The 17,663-nt window shown below is 48.1% G+C and overlaps 1 protein-coding gene across 1 annotated transcript in view; it reads right to left on the bottom strand.

Annotated features, from left to right (window-relative positions):
- Nucleotides 1–17,663, bottom strand: part of AMOTL1 (angiomotin like 1) — a 74,981-nt gene that overhangs the window by 17,670 nt on the left and 39,648 nt on the right. The window contains exons 5-8 of the mRNA XM_050911651.1: nucleotides 16,350–16,632; nucleotides 10,742–10,886; nucleotides 9,583–9,672; nucleotides 1,736–1,881 (exon numbers count right to left, since the gene is read on the bottom strand). Coding sequence (XP_050767608.1) covers nucleotides 1,736–1,881; nucleotides 9,583–9,672; nucleotides 10,742–10,886; nucleotides 16,350–16,632 — 664 coding nt within the window. The remainder of the gene's footprint in view (nucleotides 1–1,735; nucleotides 1,882–9,582; nucleotides 9,673–10,741; nucleotides 10,887–16,349; nucleotides 16,633–17,663) is intronic.

The following is a 17,663-nucleotide window of genomic DNA, read 5'->3' as shown; positions in this document are numbered from 1 at the left end:
AACATTCCTTTATTCAGCCACTTTGTAATGAAATGCAAATAGAAAACCTCTGGTTGACTTTCAGGCAAACAGTGTCAAGTGAATTATGACAGATCAAAGGTACGCTAGCTCCTGCAGCTACCCCAAAGGGACTGCCCCAAATACACTGGGACAGTGAGCAGGCTTTAGTCTAACAAACAAAGGAGCAGTTAAACTTAATGCGATCCTCTTCTTGCTGCTGAGCGTATCCACTGGAGGGAATGGAGTTTTTAAAATGTTTCTAAATAGGAAGTCAGAATGGTCTAATGGTCAGGAACAAAATAGCAATGCCTTCAGCACTTACATATAGTACCTTAAATCTTCCAGACTCTTAAGTAACCATTAGTTAGCCTAACAGGGGGTCTGTTATGCTGGATACCCTGATGAAAAACATTCAAGTATCACTGAGGTCGATTCACCCTTCACCTTTCCAAGACAATGAACTGCACTTAAGGTTACCTGCAGGTATTTGAGAAAAGACCTTCCCTGCTCCTCACAACACCCCCTGCATCTGTGCCCCCAACAGGCTCCTGTGGATTCACCTCCAGGCCAGCCCTGGGAAGGGTGCAGGTGGGAAATGAGGCACTGAAGGGGAACAGACCTGCCCAAGATCATGCCAGCAGTCTGTGCCAGAGCCTGAACCTCTTCCAAGCCTGCTAGGGTAGAGGTTCATCAATGGCCTTCCCCTCACCAACGACCTGCCCACTCAGATAGTAAAGATTATATTTCTTTTATTCCCCATAAAACATCCTCCCTCTTTGTTGGTCCCATGGACAGAGATTTTAGGGCCAAAAAGGGCTGTTTTGATAGTCTTGCCTGATCTGCCAGAATGCATAGACTTTCAGCTAGTTACTAAATCCACACCTCCTGATTGAAGGTCCTTAAGGAACACAATAAATTGAGACTTTGAGACCTCTAATAATGGAGAACTGACAACATCACTCTTAGTTATCGTTAAAACTGAGCATTATTTCCACTTTGAATTTGTCTAGCTTCAGCTTCCAGCTACTAGATGTTGTTCTGCATTTGTCTGTCAGTTTGAAGAGCCCTCTGTTCCTGGGATTTCTCTTCATATCCGAATACCTATTTTCACTATCAGACTTATAGGATCATTGCTTAACGACCTCTTGGGAGTTTCGCACAGAGGGCACTTCTTCGGTCTCATGGTATGATAGGTTTTTTTCAGCTCTCAAATAAAACCTGTAGGTCTTTGTACCTCCAAATCCTGGATGGTCTGCTTCCAGCCAGATCAGCCAGATCTTTTAAGACCACCATTTAGATGTGAAGTTACCAAGCCCTGCACTGCTGTGCTGCTGTGCACATCTCAAAAGCCTCCTGGCATTCTTTGGGGAAAAATGGGATGCACCAACATCACATTTTTGTATCGCAGTCCCAAGCCAGTGAGCAGTCAGCTTTTTATTTGATATTTCTGTTAAGTCCTACCATTACATCAGCCACCAGCTAGTTGAGTTTGGTGTTGCTCCTGGTTACATGTTGAAGGCTCTGCTCTGAAAACATCTATGGTTGTGGTCTCCTTTGCTTGCTTGCTTGGCTTAGTATTGTATAACTACACATTTTCTTTATAAGAGGGCCAGTGCAAGGGGAGCAGGAAAACCTGCCACACCGTGGCTAAAAGAGATTCAGGACTTGGATGGAGAAAGCCCTAACCATGAGCCACTGCTATCCTCAGAGCACAGAAATGTTGCCCATGCCTCACCTCCTCTTCCAGTTTGATGACCTTGGCTTGCGCGTTGTTTAGGGCCTGGTCGAGGATTTCGATGTGCCTCCGCTGGTCCTCATTGGCAGAGCGCACAGCTGCCAGCTCCATCTCCAACTTCTCCTTCTCCTTCAAGTGCTCTTTGTCTGGAAGGAAGACAAGAACAAGAGCCACTCCAGGAGGACAGCTCACAGGCCCTGGGCCATGCACCAGAGGTAAGCTGCCACCTCCCTAGAAAAGCAAAAATTATGTGAAGCAGCAGCGAGTGGGGCCATTACAACACAGTGCTGAGACACACCAGGCAAGGAGTTTCTACTGCCAAGGCTCAGCCCCTCAATGCCCAGCCTTACACGAGCGCCAGCAGCAGAAACCAGTGGCAGCTTAGGCTGCATCTGCACTAGCAAAGCTTGTGGACCTGAGCACTGCCTCATAATTGTCCATTCTGCTGAACTACTAGCACGTTCCCCAGCAAAATTTTGGCTTGCACCAGCTGCTCCTTTCCCATACAATGCCCAGGCCCAGCCTGAGAACAGCCTACGTCAAGGACTGTTTATAGCTGCCAGCTTGGATGCTGCTGCCCTTCTCTAATGGGCAAGAAACCTCAGCCCCGTGGATGTGGGCTGTGCTGTGCCTGGTCCATTTTATTTGCAAGGATGGAGATCATGAGATACAGAATATGTGAAGAAGCTAAACAATAAACACAGATCTGTGCTGGACAGTCTGAAAACAGAAAGAGGGGAAAGCAATAAGAATAAGATAGGAGGCATCTGAACGGGCTTTCTCTGGCCATGCAGAGAAAAGGAGGCCGTGGGAGGCATCTCAACCCTGCAGGGGCCCTGGGTGACTTTCCAATCCTGCATGAGCTAAGGGTCCAGTGATCGGTGCTGCCCTCCTGTTAAACGCCTTAACGCATCAGGAGTGACACTAAAACATTTACATAACCTCTGTGCCAAAAAATCATCCCTTTTTTGGATAAGATTTAAAACGACGTTAAAAAAAAAAAACCTGGCTCGATTAAGTCAGCTTTGCTCACATCTTTTTCTTCGGCAACAGACTGCAGGCCCACCATTGACTTCGCTGGCAAGCTGCCTGGGGAAATGCTTGGCTCCATCTACCTCTGCCCTGACAGCGCTGAGAAGCCATTTCAGGAAAAAGGAGCATCGCGGGCCAATCACTGGATCGCCGGCGTCGGACCGCAAGCAGTTAATGATTGGAGCGAGCAGGGGATGGAGGTTTCGTTCAGTGAAACCTGAGATTTCAAAATCTGGCCTTCGTTCTGAATGACAACAAAAATAGAGCACTTGGAAAGCCTCCAGGAAGGAAAATTTCCTCCAAAAATTAATTTGGCATCAATTAAACGTTGTTTTGATTTTTGACTTTTTAAACACAGCATTACAGAATTTATTATTTTTTAACGGACGTGAAAAGTTGCTCCAAAAACATCGAAACGTGGAAAATCTGCCCCTAACATCCAGCCCATCCCACCCAGGCGTGACCACTCAAGCTGGAAGCCCCACCATCCCTCCGAGGAGGGTCAGGAAACTTCGCATGGCCAAAACCAGCCCATTTCAGACCTGAAGTACCCCCAGAAGGGCCTTATTCTTCCTTAATTACAGGCAGGATGAAAACAGGTTTAATTTACACACTATCAGTAGGTGCCTGCAGCAAGGTGAGATGCATACAAGCTGAGCCATGTGGAACAAGGCACAAGTGGACGAGGTGAGCCCAAACCCACCCAGCCGTCTTCTCATTTACCCTAAAAGGAGGAATTCAGCACCTCACAAAAAGAAACCCTGGCAGCAACACTGGCACATTGACCTCTGCAAAGCCCACGAGCAAAGCCCAGCGAGTGCTGCGCACACCATGCCACCGACTGCCACCACGAGCCATCTTGGTATGACGTGGCTTTAATCTTCCCACATTGGCAAGGAATTTTATATTTGACATGCAGACCTCTTCCTTCAATGCAAATACATTTACTTCAATCAGATTGACCAGAAGGAACATTAATATCTATTGTACAAAAGTGTAAATCTGGGCAAATTATCAAGCAGCTAATTTCATTAGAGGGTAAGGAAGCTGGAAGATGAATGCTATTTCAGCCCTGTGGCACTCCACCATCTCATGCTGGGACCACACTTGCTCTGCTCCGGATTTGAAACCCATGTTTCATGTTACACATGAGGACAGCACATAGAAAAACAGGACTTGGGACCTTCACTTTCAACTTTCATCTGGGGAACCTGAACCACTCAGCTTGCCCTGCAGCATTACCTTTTCTAGCCCCCCACAAAGGAGGACAAGATTATGCTGTACACAAAATAACCGCTGTACCCACTAGAAAGCTGGCAAGAAAAGTTTACTTAACAGCTCTCAACACTTTTCCACATCAGCTTCTCCCTGCAAAATGCTGGAGGCACATTTTATAAGTACTTTCCTATACTGCATTAATATTTAGTAAAGAAGGACTTTGTTGAACATACCTTAAATTCTCTTCAAGTACATACAAGGTATTCTTAAAGTCTAAAAGTACTGTTTTACCGTGCTACCCTTGCATACACTTTCTGCCTGGGCACGTGCTTTTTACCTAACAGACTCCAGCTAACAACTATTTCTATTTTCTGGTGGGTCACTGCCACATCCCGCTACTGAACAGTTCCCAAAAGGCTTCTCTGCTGCAGTTTACAGTTGTAATCTCACAGCTTTCCACCCACTGCCTCTGACTGTTGTACCTCAACACACTGACGATGTTACACCTATACCCTGGCTGGGCAGAATAAAGAGGAGATAAAGCAAAGAGCCTGCTTCAGTGCTTCACAAACAGGCTTTTTGAGTTGACAAGCTGGGTAGGTACACCACAAGTAGACCAGTCTTGACCCTGCTTTGAAGCAGAAACATTAGACAGAAAGATACACTCAATCTGTGCCACCTCTTCCCTACACTCAGATGTGACCACCAGCTTTTCACACATTATATCTAAGTATCAACTTATTCGACCAATTTAATGACCATCTCAATACATCCCAAGCTGCTTTTCTCCTTGCTGTGATATTGCAGAGTGGTAACACGGACATACTTTAACGACGCTCCTTGTTTCTACAGAATGACCACTGCTGGCAGATGAAAATATATCAAATAATGGCAGCGAGAGCCTAATTTGGCTGCAGGAGATTTGCTGAAAAGAAGATTGGCTCCCACACCACGTCCCTTGTGGCATTTCCAATAATTTCTCTTACGCAGGTTTGCAGTTCCCAATGGTGGCTCTTCACTCACAGCTGCTAATTCCACAGATGCTCTCCAGCGACTGTGCCTTTCTTGAGTGAAACCTCCGGGACTTATTTAGCCTCTCGTCAGTGTTGCAACTCCTGACATGGCAAGTGTGTGGACGAGCTCTGCCATCCGCTGTCCACGGGCACGGGTGTATGTCGCGGCAGCTGCTGTCAGTCACCCTCGGACCAGCTGATTCACCAGGATGGGGCACCAGAGTTGCCTCTTCTGCTCATCCAGCTCAGGCTGGGACTTGGCCAACGCCAGTGGCCCGACCTTCCCAAAAGCGTGCTGGGGCGGTGAGGCAGGGGGCTGAAGAGCGGGACGGGCCCCTCGTGCCCTGCCACTCTGCCCGGAGTGATCGACAGAAGGAATCTGAAATGAGGACAGGACCTTGTTGCCTGTTCCAAAGACTTTTCAGCAGCTGGTTCCCACCCCATAAGAATAAGCAGAATAAATGAATAAATAGAGCCCATTCACTCCACACAGCCAGCCAGGAGGAGGTTTTCCACAGCTTTACTAAATTCTTTGCACGTTAAACAGGGCCAGGTTGCCAGGTTCAGACATTGACGATTCCCTCCAGAGGAGCAGCAAAGCCACCGTCTGTCCATCTGTCCATCCATCCCTCTGCCCAAGTCTTGCTGCAGCCCCCTGCTGCTGTGGTTTGATGCTGACTAGGCTGGGCCAAGGCAGGCCTGGAGCAGCCACACAGAACTGGGAAATGAAGCATTTCTTTCCATCCCCACTGGCAGGTCTCCGTGAGGAAAAAAAAAAGAAAGAAGATACAAACGCCAAGAGAGCTCATTGCAATCTTCTCCTCCTGCAGTTTCACTCACAAACGGCATGCTCCCGACAGCTCTCCAGAGTTTGGGCCACGCCAGCACCAAGAAAAGGCTGAGAAGCTGCAGGAGGTCATGCTTGAGTCCCTGAGTCCACTTTCTCACGTGGTGATTAACAGGGATTCTGTGCTGGAATTAATAATTATGATCAATTGTAATACACTTAAATGGTTCAGGGTACAGGGTTACTTGTGGTCACTGACCTAAGCAGGGATGCAGAAAGGTTTGGTGCTCTGTTGTCACAGGAAGTCACCGAATCTCCATCAAAACTCATGATGGCTTTCCTTACCCTACGAAGTATCATGGGCAGCTTAACCTTGGTCTGATTTACATCTTGGGCATTTCCATTTGCATGTCATGAAGTACAAGTAAGGGGAGAATTTGACGTTCATGTGTTGAAAACTGAAATCAGATTTCCCACACCCCTTCCCTTCGGAGGGCAGGGGGAAGTCAAGCAAAACAGACCCATTTTTCTATACGACACTGTTTCTTCAGGACGCTGCTCCCTGTGCAGGTGCCCTTGGCTCTGGGTACACGGGGGCAGCGGCTTCCCCACCTCCCCACGTGCAGCTCATGGCTGTGAAACAAGAGGGTAAGGAGCTCCCTTTCACTCATCCCTGAAACTTCTGCCTCTGCCCTGATTATTTCCTGTCTTAATACAGGGCTCTTAGTCTGCCCAAAACCCCACTCTCAGAAACATCTACTGTGAGCATTTTCTTTGGTTGGGTTCATTCGATGGGAATATTTATTTGCCTGGGATATTTGCGACAGAGATATATGCACAAGTCATATGTGGCACATCCACTGCACGCTCCCAGGAAGCATGAGGCTCTACTAACACACTGCCAAAACTGTCTGTGCATCCCCACTAATGGGTGCACAGCCACGTGGATGGGCACAGACCCTGATCTGCCTCAGACACCTGAAAAAACAGCCCCTTGGAGGAACCCCTGCTCTGACAGAGCGTCTCTAAGTCCAGAAATCCCAGAAAAACACACAAAGTTCTCAGACTCCACCAGAACAAATTTTTCCCGTGATATGCTGTATCATAAGCTTTCTCTCTGCCCTATGCCCTTGAAACCATCCTCAGTCTTCCTGCATCTCCCTTTCCACAGCACCTCTCAGCCTCCTCCTGCCTGGCTCTTCTCTCACCTCTATGGGCCCACACGCCTTCATCGGTCGCTGTTTCATGTCTTTCCTTAAAAGAACCTTTTTCACTGACAAAACATCACATAATTATCATGAAACTAATAGGCTGTGAGTTCTCTCCTACCCCTGATACAACAGTAACATTTTTCTTAGGCACAAATGCCTAGCACTTAATACTTTGAGGCATGCAGCCTGGCTTTGTCTATTATTATTACAAAGAATAAGAGTTTTTGTCACCTCCGGTCTCCATCTCAGAGCGCACGACGGCTCTGCATTGTTGCACTGCTAACAGAGAGCTCTGCGAGGAACTGAGAAATGATCCCTGCATGTCTTGCCTTGCCAGACTTTTTTTTCAGGGAGTTTTTCCTATTACTGGAGTTTTACCACAGTATTAATTCTGCATTTGCAGTATTACCAAGGACGAACGTTAAAAAAAACCCAAGAGTTTTATCTTTCCTTCTTCATCTCATCATGAGACTGGCTTAAAAATGGTAACTTTTAGGAACCTGCTGATGTTGGAGTCTTTTTATGTAACTTGGGTTGGGGATGTTAAGGGTCATGTTTTCAGGCTGTTTTCCATAAACGTAGGGACTAGAAATCTGCTTTTGCTTTCCTAATGAAAACTAAGATTTGCATTTACTAATCTGACTTAATAAGCTACTACTCTTAGGGAAAAAACAAACACAAGTTTCATGACAAAATTGCAACAGCTGATGGGAGCGCATGTAGGCACCTTCTTTTCTCTTCTTCTAAAAATGACTATTTCAGTCTCAGTAGACAAGTGTACACACGGCAGCTAAAACAAGCTGCACCCCTTCTCCTCTCAGTTTTGTGCCTGAGCATCCCATCAAAAGATGTGAGGAGCGTACAGACCGTGCTTGCAAAACCCCCAGGTTGGCAGTGGGGTACAACCCCAGTCATGCTCTGCCCCTGGGGAAGACTCACAAACACCAGCGTATAAATGCAGTCAGCAACACAGGATTTCCAAGCAAAACCTTTTATGGGCTCTCAGAGGGGTGTTTTAGGCTGATACTCTGATATCGAGGTCATTACTGTGCGTGCCCCAGCAGCCCAAAGAACATGACTGAAGAGGACCTGCTTTACATGTGCCCATTTTTCTATTCTTGGAAACACTCTGCATTGCATTAGTAACATTTAGCTCTCTGGCCTAGCCAGGAGACACTCCAAGCATCCAGCCCGTCTGATGTGATAGGATCCGAAAAGCTATATTTGTTCGTAAGCTGTGAATTGATAGCAGTATTATGTTGAGTGCACAGCGCAAAGTTTTATTGCTAGATACTTATCAGTAGAAGCACAGAGCATGTTTATGTGCTGGAAAATGACTCAAATTGAGTCCATCCTGGGGATTCAACTTCCCCTTGTAGCTAGTATATGGGAACACTGCCAGGCTGTCTCTGTACAAAGACAGCAGACCCCAGTCTGCAATTTGCACTGTGCAACATACCCCATTTGAACTATTCCCAAGGATGACAAGACTGACATAGCAATGCTATTTTCTTAACAGATCATCCCCTTGGATTCGCAGCAGTATCTACATGCCCTTGTGGCATCTGCTAATATGGCAAAGCTAACACAGTCACGGAAAAGACCATTAGATTCTCTTCTGGTTTGTGCACACATGCACAATTACCAGCGAAGTTGCCGTGCTGACACTGTTGCTGCTGGTGGGAGCTAGGAGAAGGCTCTCCTGCATTTGGAGCAGCTGGTGGACATTGCAGGGCTGGCAGCGAGGCACACTGAGTGGTATCAAACACCGCATTGCTAATGGAGGTCACCAGTTCTCCACCTAAGGATCTGCAGTTGCAGCTCATCTTCCAAGGAAGCTCTTGGTGCAATAAATAAAACAGAAGGATCAGTTGTACAAAGCATTTAGTTTCAATGGGATTTAAGCCTGCAAGGTATCGCACAGCTCCCAGGTGGTCAAGCCCTTCTGGAAGCGTGCTGAAGATGCTTAGGATGCACGAGAAGCCATGCGCTGTCATGCAGCATCCAGCTGCTCGCGTTTTGGTTTGGCTGGTCACACGGAGCCATCAGCACATGGCAGGGAAATGGTGCAGTACTGTGCTCAGTCATTATGGGAGCCTAAAACTTGACAGGAATAGACGTTTTTCATAGTGGTAGAAGTTGTAAAATCTTTGTCTCTTCTATCCTTTGTGAAAAGGAGGGGCCAGCTCTGCTCTGCCTCCTGTTAGTCAACCCCTGTCACTGACAACAAGTCAGCAGAGGTTCCTCTGGGCTTATCCCAGCCAAGAGAAGAATCTGGCTTCTCTAAAAAACATGCATCTCCAGAAATGATCCCCGCAAGCAACACTTCACAATTTCAGATAAATATTTATCAAAAATAAGCTAAGTTGTGTTACCATTAACTCCCACTGCCTGGTTCTGGTGCTCAGAGAGAAAAAACCAGCCTAAACAATCCAGTCTGCAGCTTAAATAAGAGTATGTGACGAATTAGCTGAGTAAAACCAAGCTATAAGGACAATTAACAGCAAAGTATTTTGCTCCACTCCAGCACATATATATGTGTGCATATATATAGGCACCTTCAAAACAGATTAGCACAATACTCACTCTGAGTGACATAAAGGCCCTCTGTTGACTTATCCTCATGCCCATCGAAGTCTCTGCTGGCTAGCTGCCTATTGGCTGTCTCCAGTCGTTCTGCAAAAAACAGGAAATACTTTAAGTATAAATATATGTATATAAAATTGTAGGCCAACCAAGAAAATAAGATGCATGCCAGCAGAGCAATATAAATAGACTCTCTGAAGGAGGACATTAAAATGGAGGCTGACACATACATAAAACATGAGGCCTTTGACCTCTTCCATGAAGCTGTGTCATTCAGGTTTACAGAAACTGGGGGAAAAGCCTCTGCCATTTGCGGCTGACATGCCCAGGCAGTTCGTCTCTCACACTGTCCAAAATGCACAAAGCATTTGCAATCTGAATTACCCAGCTTTGCAAGGAGACGGGTGCCTTCCCGCAGTGGAGTGCTGCCCCTGGTGCAGCGAGACACCCTGGGGGAAGGCAGCCCCCAGCCCAGTGACACCCATCCTTGGGGCTGCCCTGGGAAAGGAGCAGTTTTCTGCAGCCCGGGACAGCTTCGCCGGGAAGGTCCTGCCTTCAGGTGCCTCCCTCCTCCAAAAAGACCATGCGACCCTCCTTGCACCATTGCAAAAAGCATGAGCCAGCTTGCAGAAGGCATCTCACTGCACGAGGAGGTACCAAAGTACCACCATCAAGAACCAGGACAGGTAATAGCTATCCAACATATCCTCCATTTGCTTTCTCAAAAGGATGTACCCTCAATCTTATGTTTTTAATACAAAAAAGAGATACCCTTTGATACTTGCTAACGGTTCGTGGAGGCACTGAACTTAGATTTATGCTGTACAGCACTGCTCTATATTGCAACATGCTCTTCAGCTCGTTAGAGCTGGATGAAACTTCGGGACTGGTAGCCTTGCTGTCAAATCAATATTTGCAAGTGGTAAACACAAAGGCACCATCTGAGGCTTACTCTCATATTTCGCCAGAAGGTTTCCTTGCCACCAGGGGGGTGACAGCAGTTTTGTCTCAGACCAATGAGCAGGGCCTTATTTCTCAAGACGTTTATCTAAAAAAAGTGTGAAGCTACTCCCCTAAAGCCTGCTGCTTTGGAGCTTGTGAGAAGTGAAACATCACGTCAACCAAGGAAAAAAAAACTACACAAGCAAGTATAACGTACCACGGAGATCCCTGTTGAAGTCATGAAGTCTCCTAATTTCTCCTTCGAGTTTGTTTCTCATCGCTTTGTCCAGAGACTCCCTCTTAGTGGTGGTCTTGACCAAGCCCTCATAAGCTTCTGAAATCCTCTGAATTTCTATTTCAAACTGAAAGGAGAGAGAGCTCCTGTTAAAGCCCAGCAGGAACACGTCCCGTCCCAGCATTTGCCCAGTGCGTTTCGATGGGGCGCAAGGGTTGGGGGATGCTTGTGCCGAGTGTCATGCCAGCCACCAGCTCTACAATGACCAGTCTCCCTGGTGGAGGATGGCATGAAGCCCCAGTGGTGCTGGAGGTTCCTGCAGTGGGGACCCCTGCAAATGCCCTGTGGGGCAGCTCGCCATGCCACAGCACCCCATGACGCCCCGCTGGCAGCTCCCAAAAAAGCTTGGGGTGGGCTGGACTTGATGTAACTGCTCAGTTGCCTTCACTCTACAACCGAGGTGGTTGCTTTAACGCCATCCAAGAGGAGAAACGAACGAAATGGTTTATTTGTGTGGGCTGTAATTCTTTCCTAGAAAGGGTTGTAGGAGGCAAGATTTATTATTTTGCCAGATCCCTGATTCAAAACTTAGCTCTGAGCTCTGCGTGCCATCAGAAGTGTTTTAGGCTCAGCTCTGACCTCACGTCAGTTTTAAACTATTGTGGTCCACTCCTTTCCATCCTTGACTGAAGACTGCTCTATACAAGAAGAAACTCTCTATAACAGACCAAACTAATTGTTTTCAGTTTTCAATCTTCTTAACTTCATCTCCTTGAAATCTGGCAAACTGCAGGCAGGGCATGCAGAGGAAGCCCTTAGCAGTGAACTTGCATCTTAAGACCTGAGCCCAAAAGACTGACAGGATGATAGTCCTGGGCAGAGTTTTGCTGTTCAGGTCAATCCATCCAACTCTTTTAATAAGCTAATGTCGTGTTAAGTGCTAGTGCTTTGCTAAAATCATTGCTGCAGGAATGATCAACACCAATGTGGGAATCTGCTCCTGCATGCCTGGCCCTTGTGCTTGTGGAGAAAAGCTTGATAATGTGCATGGGCTGGAAAACCATGAGATATATATAGCCTCCCACATACCTTTCTAAATCTGGTGCTTTTTTAGCCTCTTGAATTGTGGGTGGGACGGATTCGTGATTTCTGAAGCCAGGGTGTGAGCCCACCTCCACTTGCTGTGGAGGCAGGTCCTTCTCCAGGGCTCGTTAAGCTTTAGGTGGAATTTGCCAGCTGCAGCACTTGCAGAATAAAAGCTCCAGGGACGCTGGAGCTGTCACCCTGCTGTCTGTGTAGGAACCTGCAGCCAGGCTCCAGCAGCCTGGACCTGCACTTCCCACAACGCTGGGGCCACTCCGTCTGGATATGGCCCATGGGCACGCGGCACCTCCAAACCACGCATCGAGGAAAGCCTGGCAGAGTCGTGATGGGGAAACCCGGTTACCTTCCCCGATTTCTGCCTTCAGCTCACTCAGGCACAAAAGCTGAAACAAGCGCTGACGTGCAAAGCCCACGGTGTGGCCCCCGTGACACCAGCAGTTTTGGATTAGTACCTTGCTGGGTATGACATCACCTGTCTCACACCGGTGGTGATTTAACAGCTCGCAGGTATTTCACACACACACAAGCCGCTCCCCTACATGCATGACATTAAAAAGTACTATATGTAGATTAGTTCTCAGCTGACAATTCTCCACAGCTCCAAGAAGAGGATGACCTGTTGAATCGGCCATATCCCACGCTATGACACTCCTTCTTGGGCGAACTACAAACTTAGTCAGATTATTCTGACTTTCCATTTTGTTTTTTTAAAGCAGGAGCTCCAGGAAGCCCCGTTACATTTTCCCTAACCACATCTAGAAAAGCAGGTCCTTCTTCCCCACCCTGCTGATGCATGGCCAGACACCAAACGTGTTCCCACCACTAGGACAGCACGCTTGGAGGAACACTGCATAAATTCAAACCTGTTTGAAATTCAGACTGAACCTTACTGTGGTTCAAAAAAAGTCAATGAGTTTTATTTTTCCTCATATGCGTGGCAATGCAAGCTTGTACAAAGCCTCATCAAAAAGTCTGAACTTTTTTGAGAAAATCACCTCAAGTACTGCGTGCAGTTCTGGGCCCCACAATTTAAGAAGGATGTGAAGGTCCTTGAATGCATCCAGAGGAGGGCAACAAAGCTGGTGAAAGGGCTTGAAGAAACGTCCTGTGAGGAGCGGCTAAGGGCTTTAGGCTTGTGTAGTTTGGAGAAAAGGAGGCTGAGGGGTGACCTCATTGCTCTCTGCAGCTTCCTGAGGAGGGCAAGTGGAGAGGGAGGTGCTGATCTCTTCTCCCTGGGATCCAGTGATAGGACGTGTGGGAATGGTTCAAAGCTGTACCAGGGGAGGTTTACACTGGACATTAGGGAGCATTTCTTACCAAGAAGGTGGTCAAACACTGGAACAGGCTTCCTAGAGAGGTGGTCAATGCCCCAAGCCTGTCAGTGTTTAAGAGGCATTTGGACAATGCCCTTAATAACATGCTTTAACTTGGTCAGCCCTGAATAGGTCAGGCAGTTGGACTAGATGATCGTTGTAGGTCCCTTCCAACTGAAATAAATGTTCTATTCTATGACTATGACCTACAATCGAAAATCTGTTTCATGTGAATTTTCCAGAATCAAATTGACGTGTCGATTAGTTACTCCAATAACAGCATAGTTTCAGCTACTTGATTCTGTTACAGCTTCTTCTTTAGATCAGTGTGACCTCCGCTACCAAAAGTTTGCTCTTCCTATAAGTAGTTAGAGGCTATATTCAAGCTACCTCGCATTGCTCTCCTTGACCATTTAAGCAGATTGAGCTTCTCTCTCCTTGAAAGGAATGTTTGACTTTGCAAAAATAATTTTTAAAGCACTTTCCTGAATCCTTAACTACATGATCCCAACCAGACACCGTACTCAGTTGGGTGCCCCGATATCCACTGGTTCCCACGCCTCCCCTCTTCCAGGTGAGCCGCTGCCTGCGGAAGATGCCTGCTCCAGAAAGCTCCTACCACAGCGAAGCAGGTTTGCCAACACGGCAGGGGGTTTCCACAGCCTGACAGTTCTGCCCAACACTACTGGTTACCACAAGGGCCCTGCTCTGCCCGTTATCTGCCGTTATTTCCCAAAACACATCACCACACAAGTCTCCTGCAGCCCCGGAGGCAAAGACTTGCTGCAGGAAAAGAAAGAACCTCCATCAGCACTGAACAAAATTAAAGGAGAGCAGAACAGCCATAAATTGTGTCGGCATTTCTCAGCAGCTCTGGGATTTCCTTCCCCTTCTTCTGTGGAGGCGAAAAAATAGTTCAGCCTCTTCTCTGCCTGGTAGCTCCTAGAGCCAACCCACTCAAACAACCCACACACATGGCATGGGGAAGAGCCAGCCCAGCCTGGCCATTAAACTTCAGCCAGGTAACACCACCCAACAAAAAAACAACAGCAAAAGAAGAGAGAAAAGAATGCTCTGCTTTTGCAAAAAAATAAAATGTGCACAACCCCTCTTCCCCCCAACTCTTTTTAGGTAAAAAAAACAGACAACTTGTCAAACAGCACAGGGATTATTCACCACCTTGTACCTCTCTGCAAAAAGTCTGTTCCAACACGACCGAGAATTTGACAGCCCTCAGGGTTGAACTGTTCGTACAAACGCCCAGGGAGCCCTCCGTGTCAAGCTGATTTTCTCTAATTTCTTCTCCTATTCTGTAATGAATAAAAGTGATGGGAGGGTGGCCCTTCCTAGAATAAAACTGTTACGCACAGACAAACAAGAAATACTCCTCATGACCCTTCCACTTCCAATGAGAAGGAAGAGTTTTCACATCCAAAGTATGTAATTTAACTCACTGTCATGTTTTCAGAGGTGATGTTCAGCTGACACTGTGGGAACAGAGGAGGACCTGCCCTCTCTTTGTGTTCAAACACAGGAAAAACAGCATGGGAGGGATACTGTGTGTTAAGGCTTTGGTTCAGGACATTTTCCAGAAGAAAGAATGCGCTTGAGCATGTGTTTCACTTTAATACTCCGCTTACATTCCCCCAAAGTCAATGGGACTTGAGTCCACGCTCTGTTGACTGAAGTGAGACTTCAGCCCGTGCTTGAATACCTTTCTGTTGGTGTCTGATGCAATCGACTTGCAGGGCATCCAAGATAAAGAGAGAGCCGTTTCCAAGAGTGTAAAAGGAAATCGGAATATTTTTAGGGCATCGCACTCAAATACCTTCTACTGAACAACACAGCTTTTGTAAAATTAATAGCTGGAATATTTCTTTTTGCCACAAAGGCCACAGGGAAGTCAGTGTTAAAATCTTTGCAGACGTCTTCACAAATAGTTAACGTTGCTGCAAAAATTTCTCAACTAAGTTTAGGAAATTCTGTGAATAAACTCAACTCATCTGGTTGCAGAGGAGGCGGCTGAAAAGACAACAGCAGCTACAAAACAACAGGTCTTTTTTCTGACCTGTTTGAAGAGATTGTCACAGATTTTTCCCAAAGCTGAGGCTGGGACATGGTCTCTCAGAGCTGCCTCTTCTCCTGTGAAGGGTGTCTCCAAGAACACCCTGATCCCACACAGCACAGAAAAAATTGAGCTTCTATTTAGACTCCTAAATACAGAGAGAAAAGACCTGCAGCCTAAGTCTATTTATGGATAAGCAGTGGGAAGACATAAATGAAGTAGCAGTGTAGGATCCTATATAACTCATTTGGTCTGGGCCCTTGCGACCCAAAGCCAGCAGTTCTGGGGAGCACCTCTGCTTTGCCTTCAGTGAGCTCTCGTTTTTAAGCAACTTCTACTTCGTTTGATTTGACTCTTCATCTTGTCACCCCAGGCAGCGTGCAAGACATCGCCCTTCACTGAAAATGCCAGCTTGCCTACAGAAAAGAGTGTGCAGGATCTCTTTGCAAAAGGGTTTTTGAGCAAAATCTTTACCAAATGGTTCTTTCAGATAAGGGGGCAGTGCTTTTTGAACCAACATGTTCAAAGGTGAGTGTTGGTTCACTCACAATCAGCTCTTAGAAACCCACAGAGCAGTCACTGAAAGCCTCTGAGACAACCAAGTTAACGCATTTCCAAATAACGGGCAACCCCACCGACGGCCGTTACACTTCCAAAGAGCGTGAAGCGCCACGTGAGCGTATTGTGGTGGACAAGACCACTCAGGACAGACGTGGCTGTGCTCTTCAAATGCTTCTCACCCACAGCTCTACCGCCTGTGCAGATGGTGCAGGACCCAGCTGCACCAGGAACAGACTCTGCCCACAGGAGGCTTCCAGGGAAAGCTCTAATGAGGCCAGCACGGAAGGATGGAAGGGGAAAGTCTCCAACTGAGAGACAAGTGCTGGGCTGCCCCATTTCGCCCTAAAGGCAGAGGAGCCCACAGGCCATGGGGCACAGGCCATGGGGCACACTTCTGGGAGACCATCACGGGGAGGCAATGGTAGAGATGGCCGCTGGTACATCCCCATTGCAGTGACATGACTATGAAGAACAGCTTGGGGGACCCAAATGCAGAAGTACCGAGAGGGCTGCCCTGCCCAGGCCCCATCCCCACCTCTCCACGTACCTTCTGCAGCTTGTCCGCCTTCTCGTAGTACCCCTCCAGCTCCTGCCGCAGCACGTGGTTCTCCTCAGAGAGCATCTCTACCATCTGCTGCGCCCGCTCCACGATGGCGAAGGCGTCGGGCGTCAGCTGCTGGCCCGTCGGCGTCGGCGTCTGGGCAGCGGCAGGGGCCGGCAGCGGGGGCAAGGCGCCCGGGAGCAGGGGGCCACCAGCGGCAGTGGCCTGTGAGGACATGGGGCTGTGCTGCTGGGCCGGCGGCAGCGGGAAGGGCGGCTGGCATTGTCGGCTGCGGGAAAGCACACATGGGGGAGGCGTTAGAGCCGCGCGCCCTCAAAATGCGCGCAGGAGCTTTCGCCTAATGACTGCACAGTTTATTAATAGAGTTACAACTGTACAGTCGTGATTCCGGTCTTTAGTCACTCCTAAATACCAACAATCGCAGCAGGGACTGGGTAAATTGTCTCCTCGCCTGCTCCTGACAGTGATGTATACATCTGGCACGAATGGATAAAGGAAGCATTGACTCGAAAACGGCATTTTTGCCTAGGTGCACAGCTAATATTTCAGCAGCCAGCCAGCCTCTCCCTGCCCCCCCTTGCCACAAACCTCACCGCTGAGAAGTGTAAGCCGGCGGGCTCGAAGGAAACACAAGGGATGCATTACTCATCCTTCGAACACCGCTCCCTGCCTGGACAAAGACCGGCTGATCAGCCGAATTGGGAGGCGAAAGGAAGTGATGTGAGCGAAGCAGCGTCCCCGAGTGGCTTTAGCAAACAGCAAAGGGAAGGGCTGCTGTGGAGCTGCTGGAGGCACAGCTCCAGTCAATCACGGCGAGCCACAAATGCCATCTTCCAGAGTGAGACCTCATTGTGTCACTCCCCGACTAACAGCATCCATCACCCACCAGGCTCGTGTTGGGGAAGGATAAGAAGCGAGCTGGTGGCAGACCTGCTTGTGGGCTAGGCTTTCTGACGGCGGGTGGCTCTTTAATCCACCCAAGTCACAATCTGCAATGGCTGTAGGATAACCCAGAAGGACATCTTCACACTGAGGGTAACCCTACGGCTGGTGGCCAGGCGGGACCAGAGTCCCTCACTTCTGTCCTGCACTTCAGCCCTGCGAGCTCAAGAACGGAGACTGCCCCTGTTTCAAAAGGGGGAAATTCAGGCAGGAAGCAGCTCAAAGCTTGGCTGCACTGGACCCATCTCCATCCCTCCATCCACCGTACAGGCAGCCTCAGAGCTTCGGCCAGGGCGGGCGGCCCCGTGTAGAGCCTCGCTGTGCACAGACTGAGCCACTCCTCAGCCCAGATGCCAA

This window comes from Gymnogyps californianus, chromosome 1 (genome assembly GCF_018139145.2).
Source record: "Gymnogyps californianus isolate 813 chromosome 1, ASM1813914v2, whole genome shotgun sequence".
In the NCBI taxonomy this organism is placed as follows: Eukaryota; Metazoa; Chordata; class Aves; order Accipitriformes; family Cathartidae; genus Gymnogyps; species Gymnogyps californianus.
This window is presented reverse-complemented; position numbering and strand designations above follow the sequence as displayed.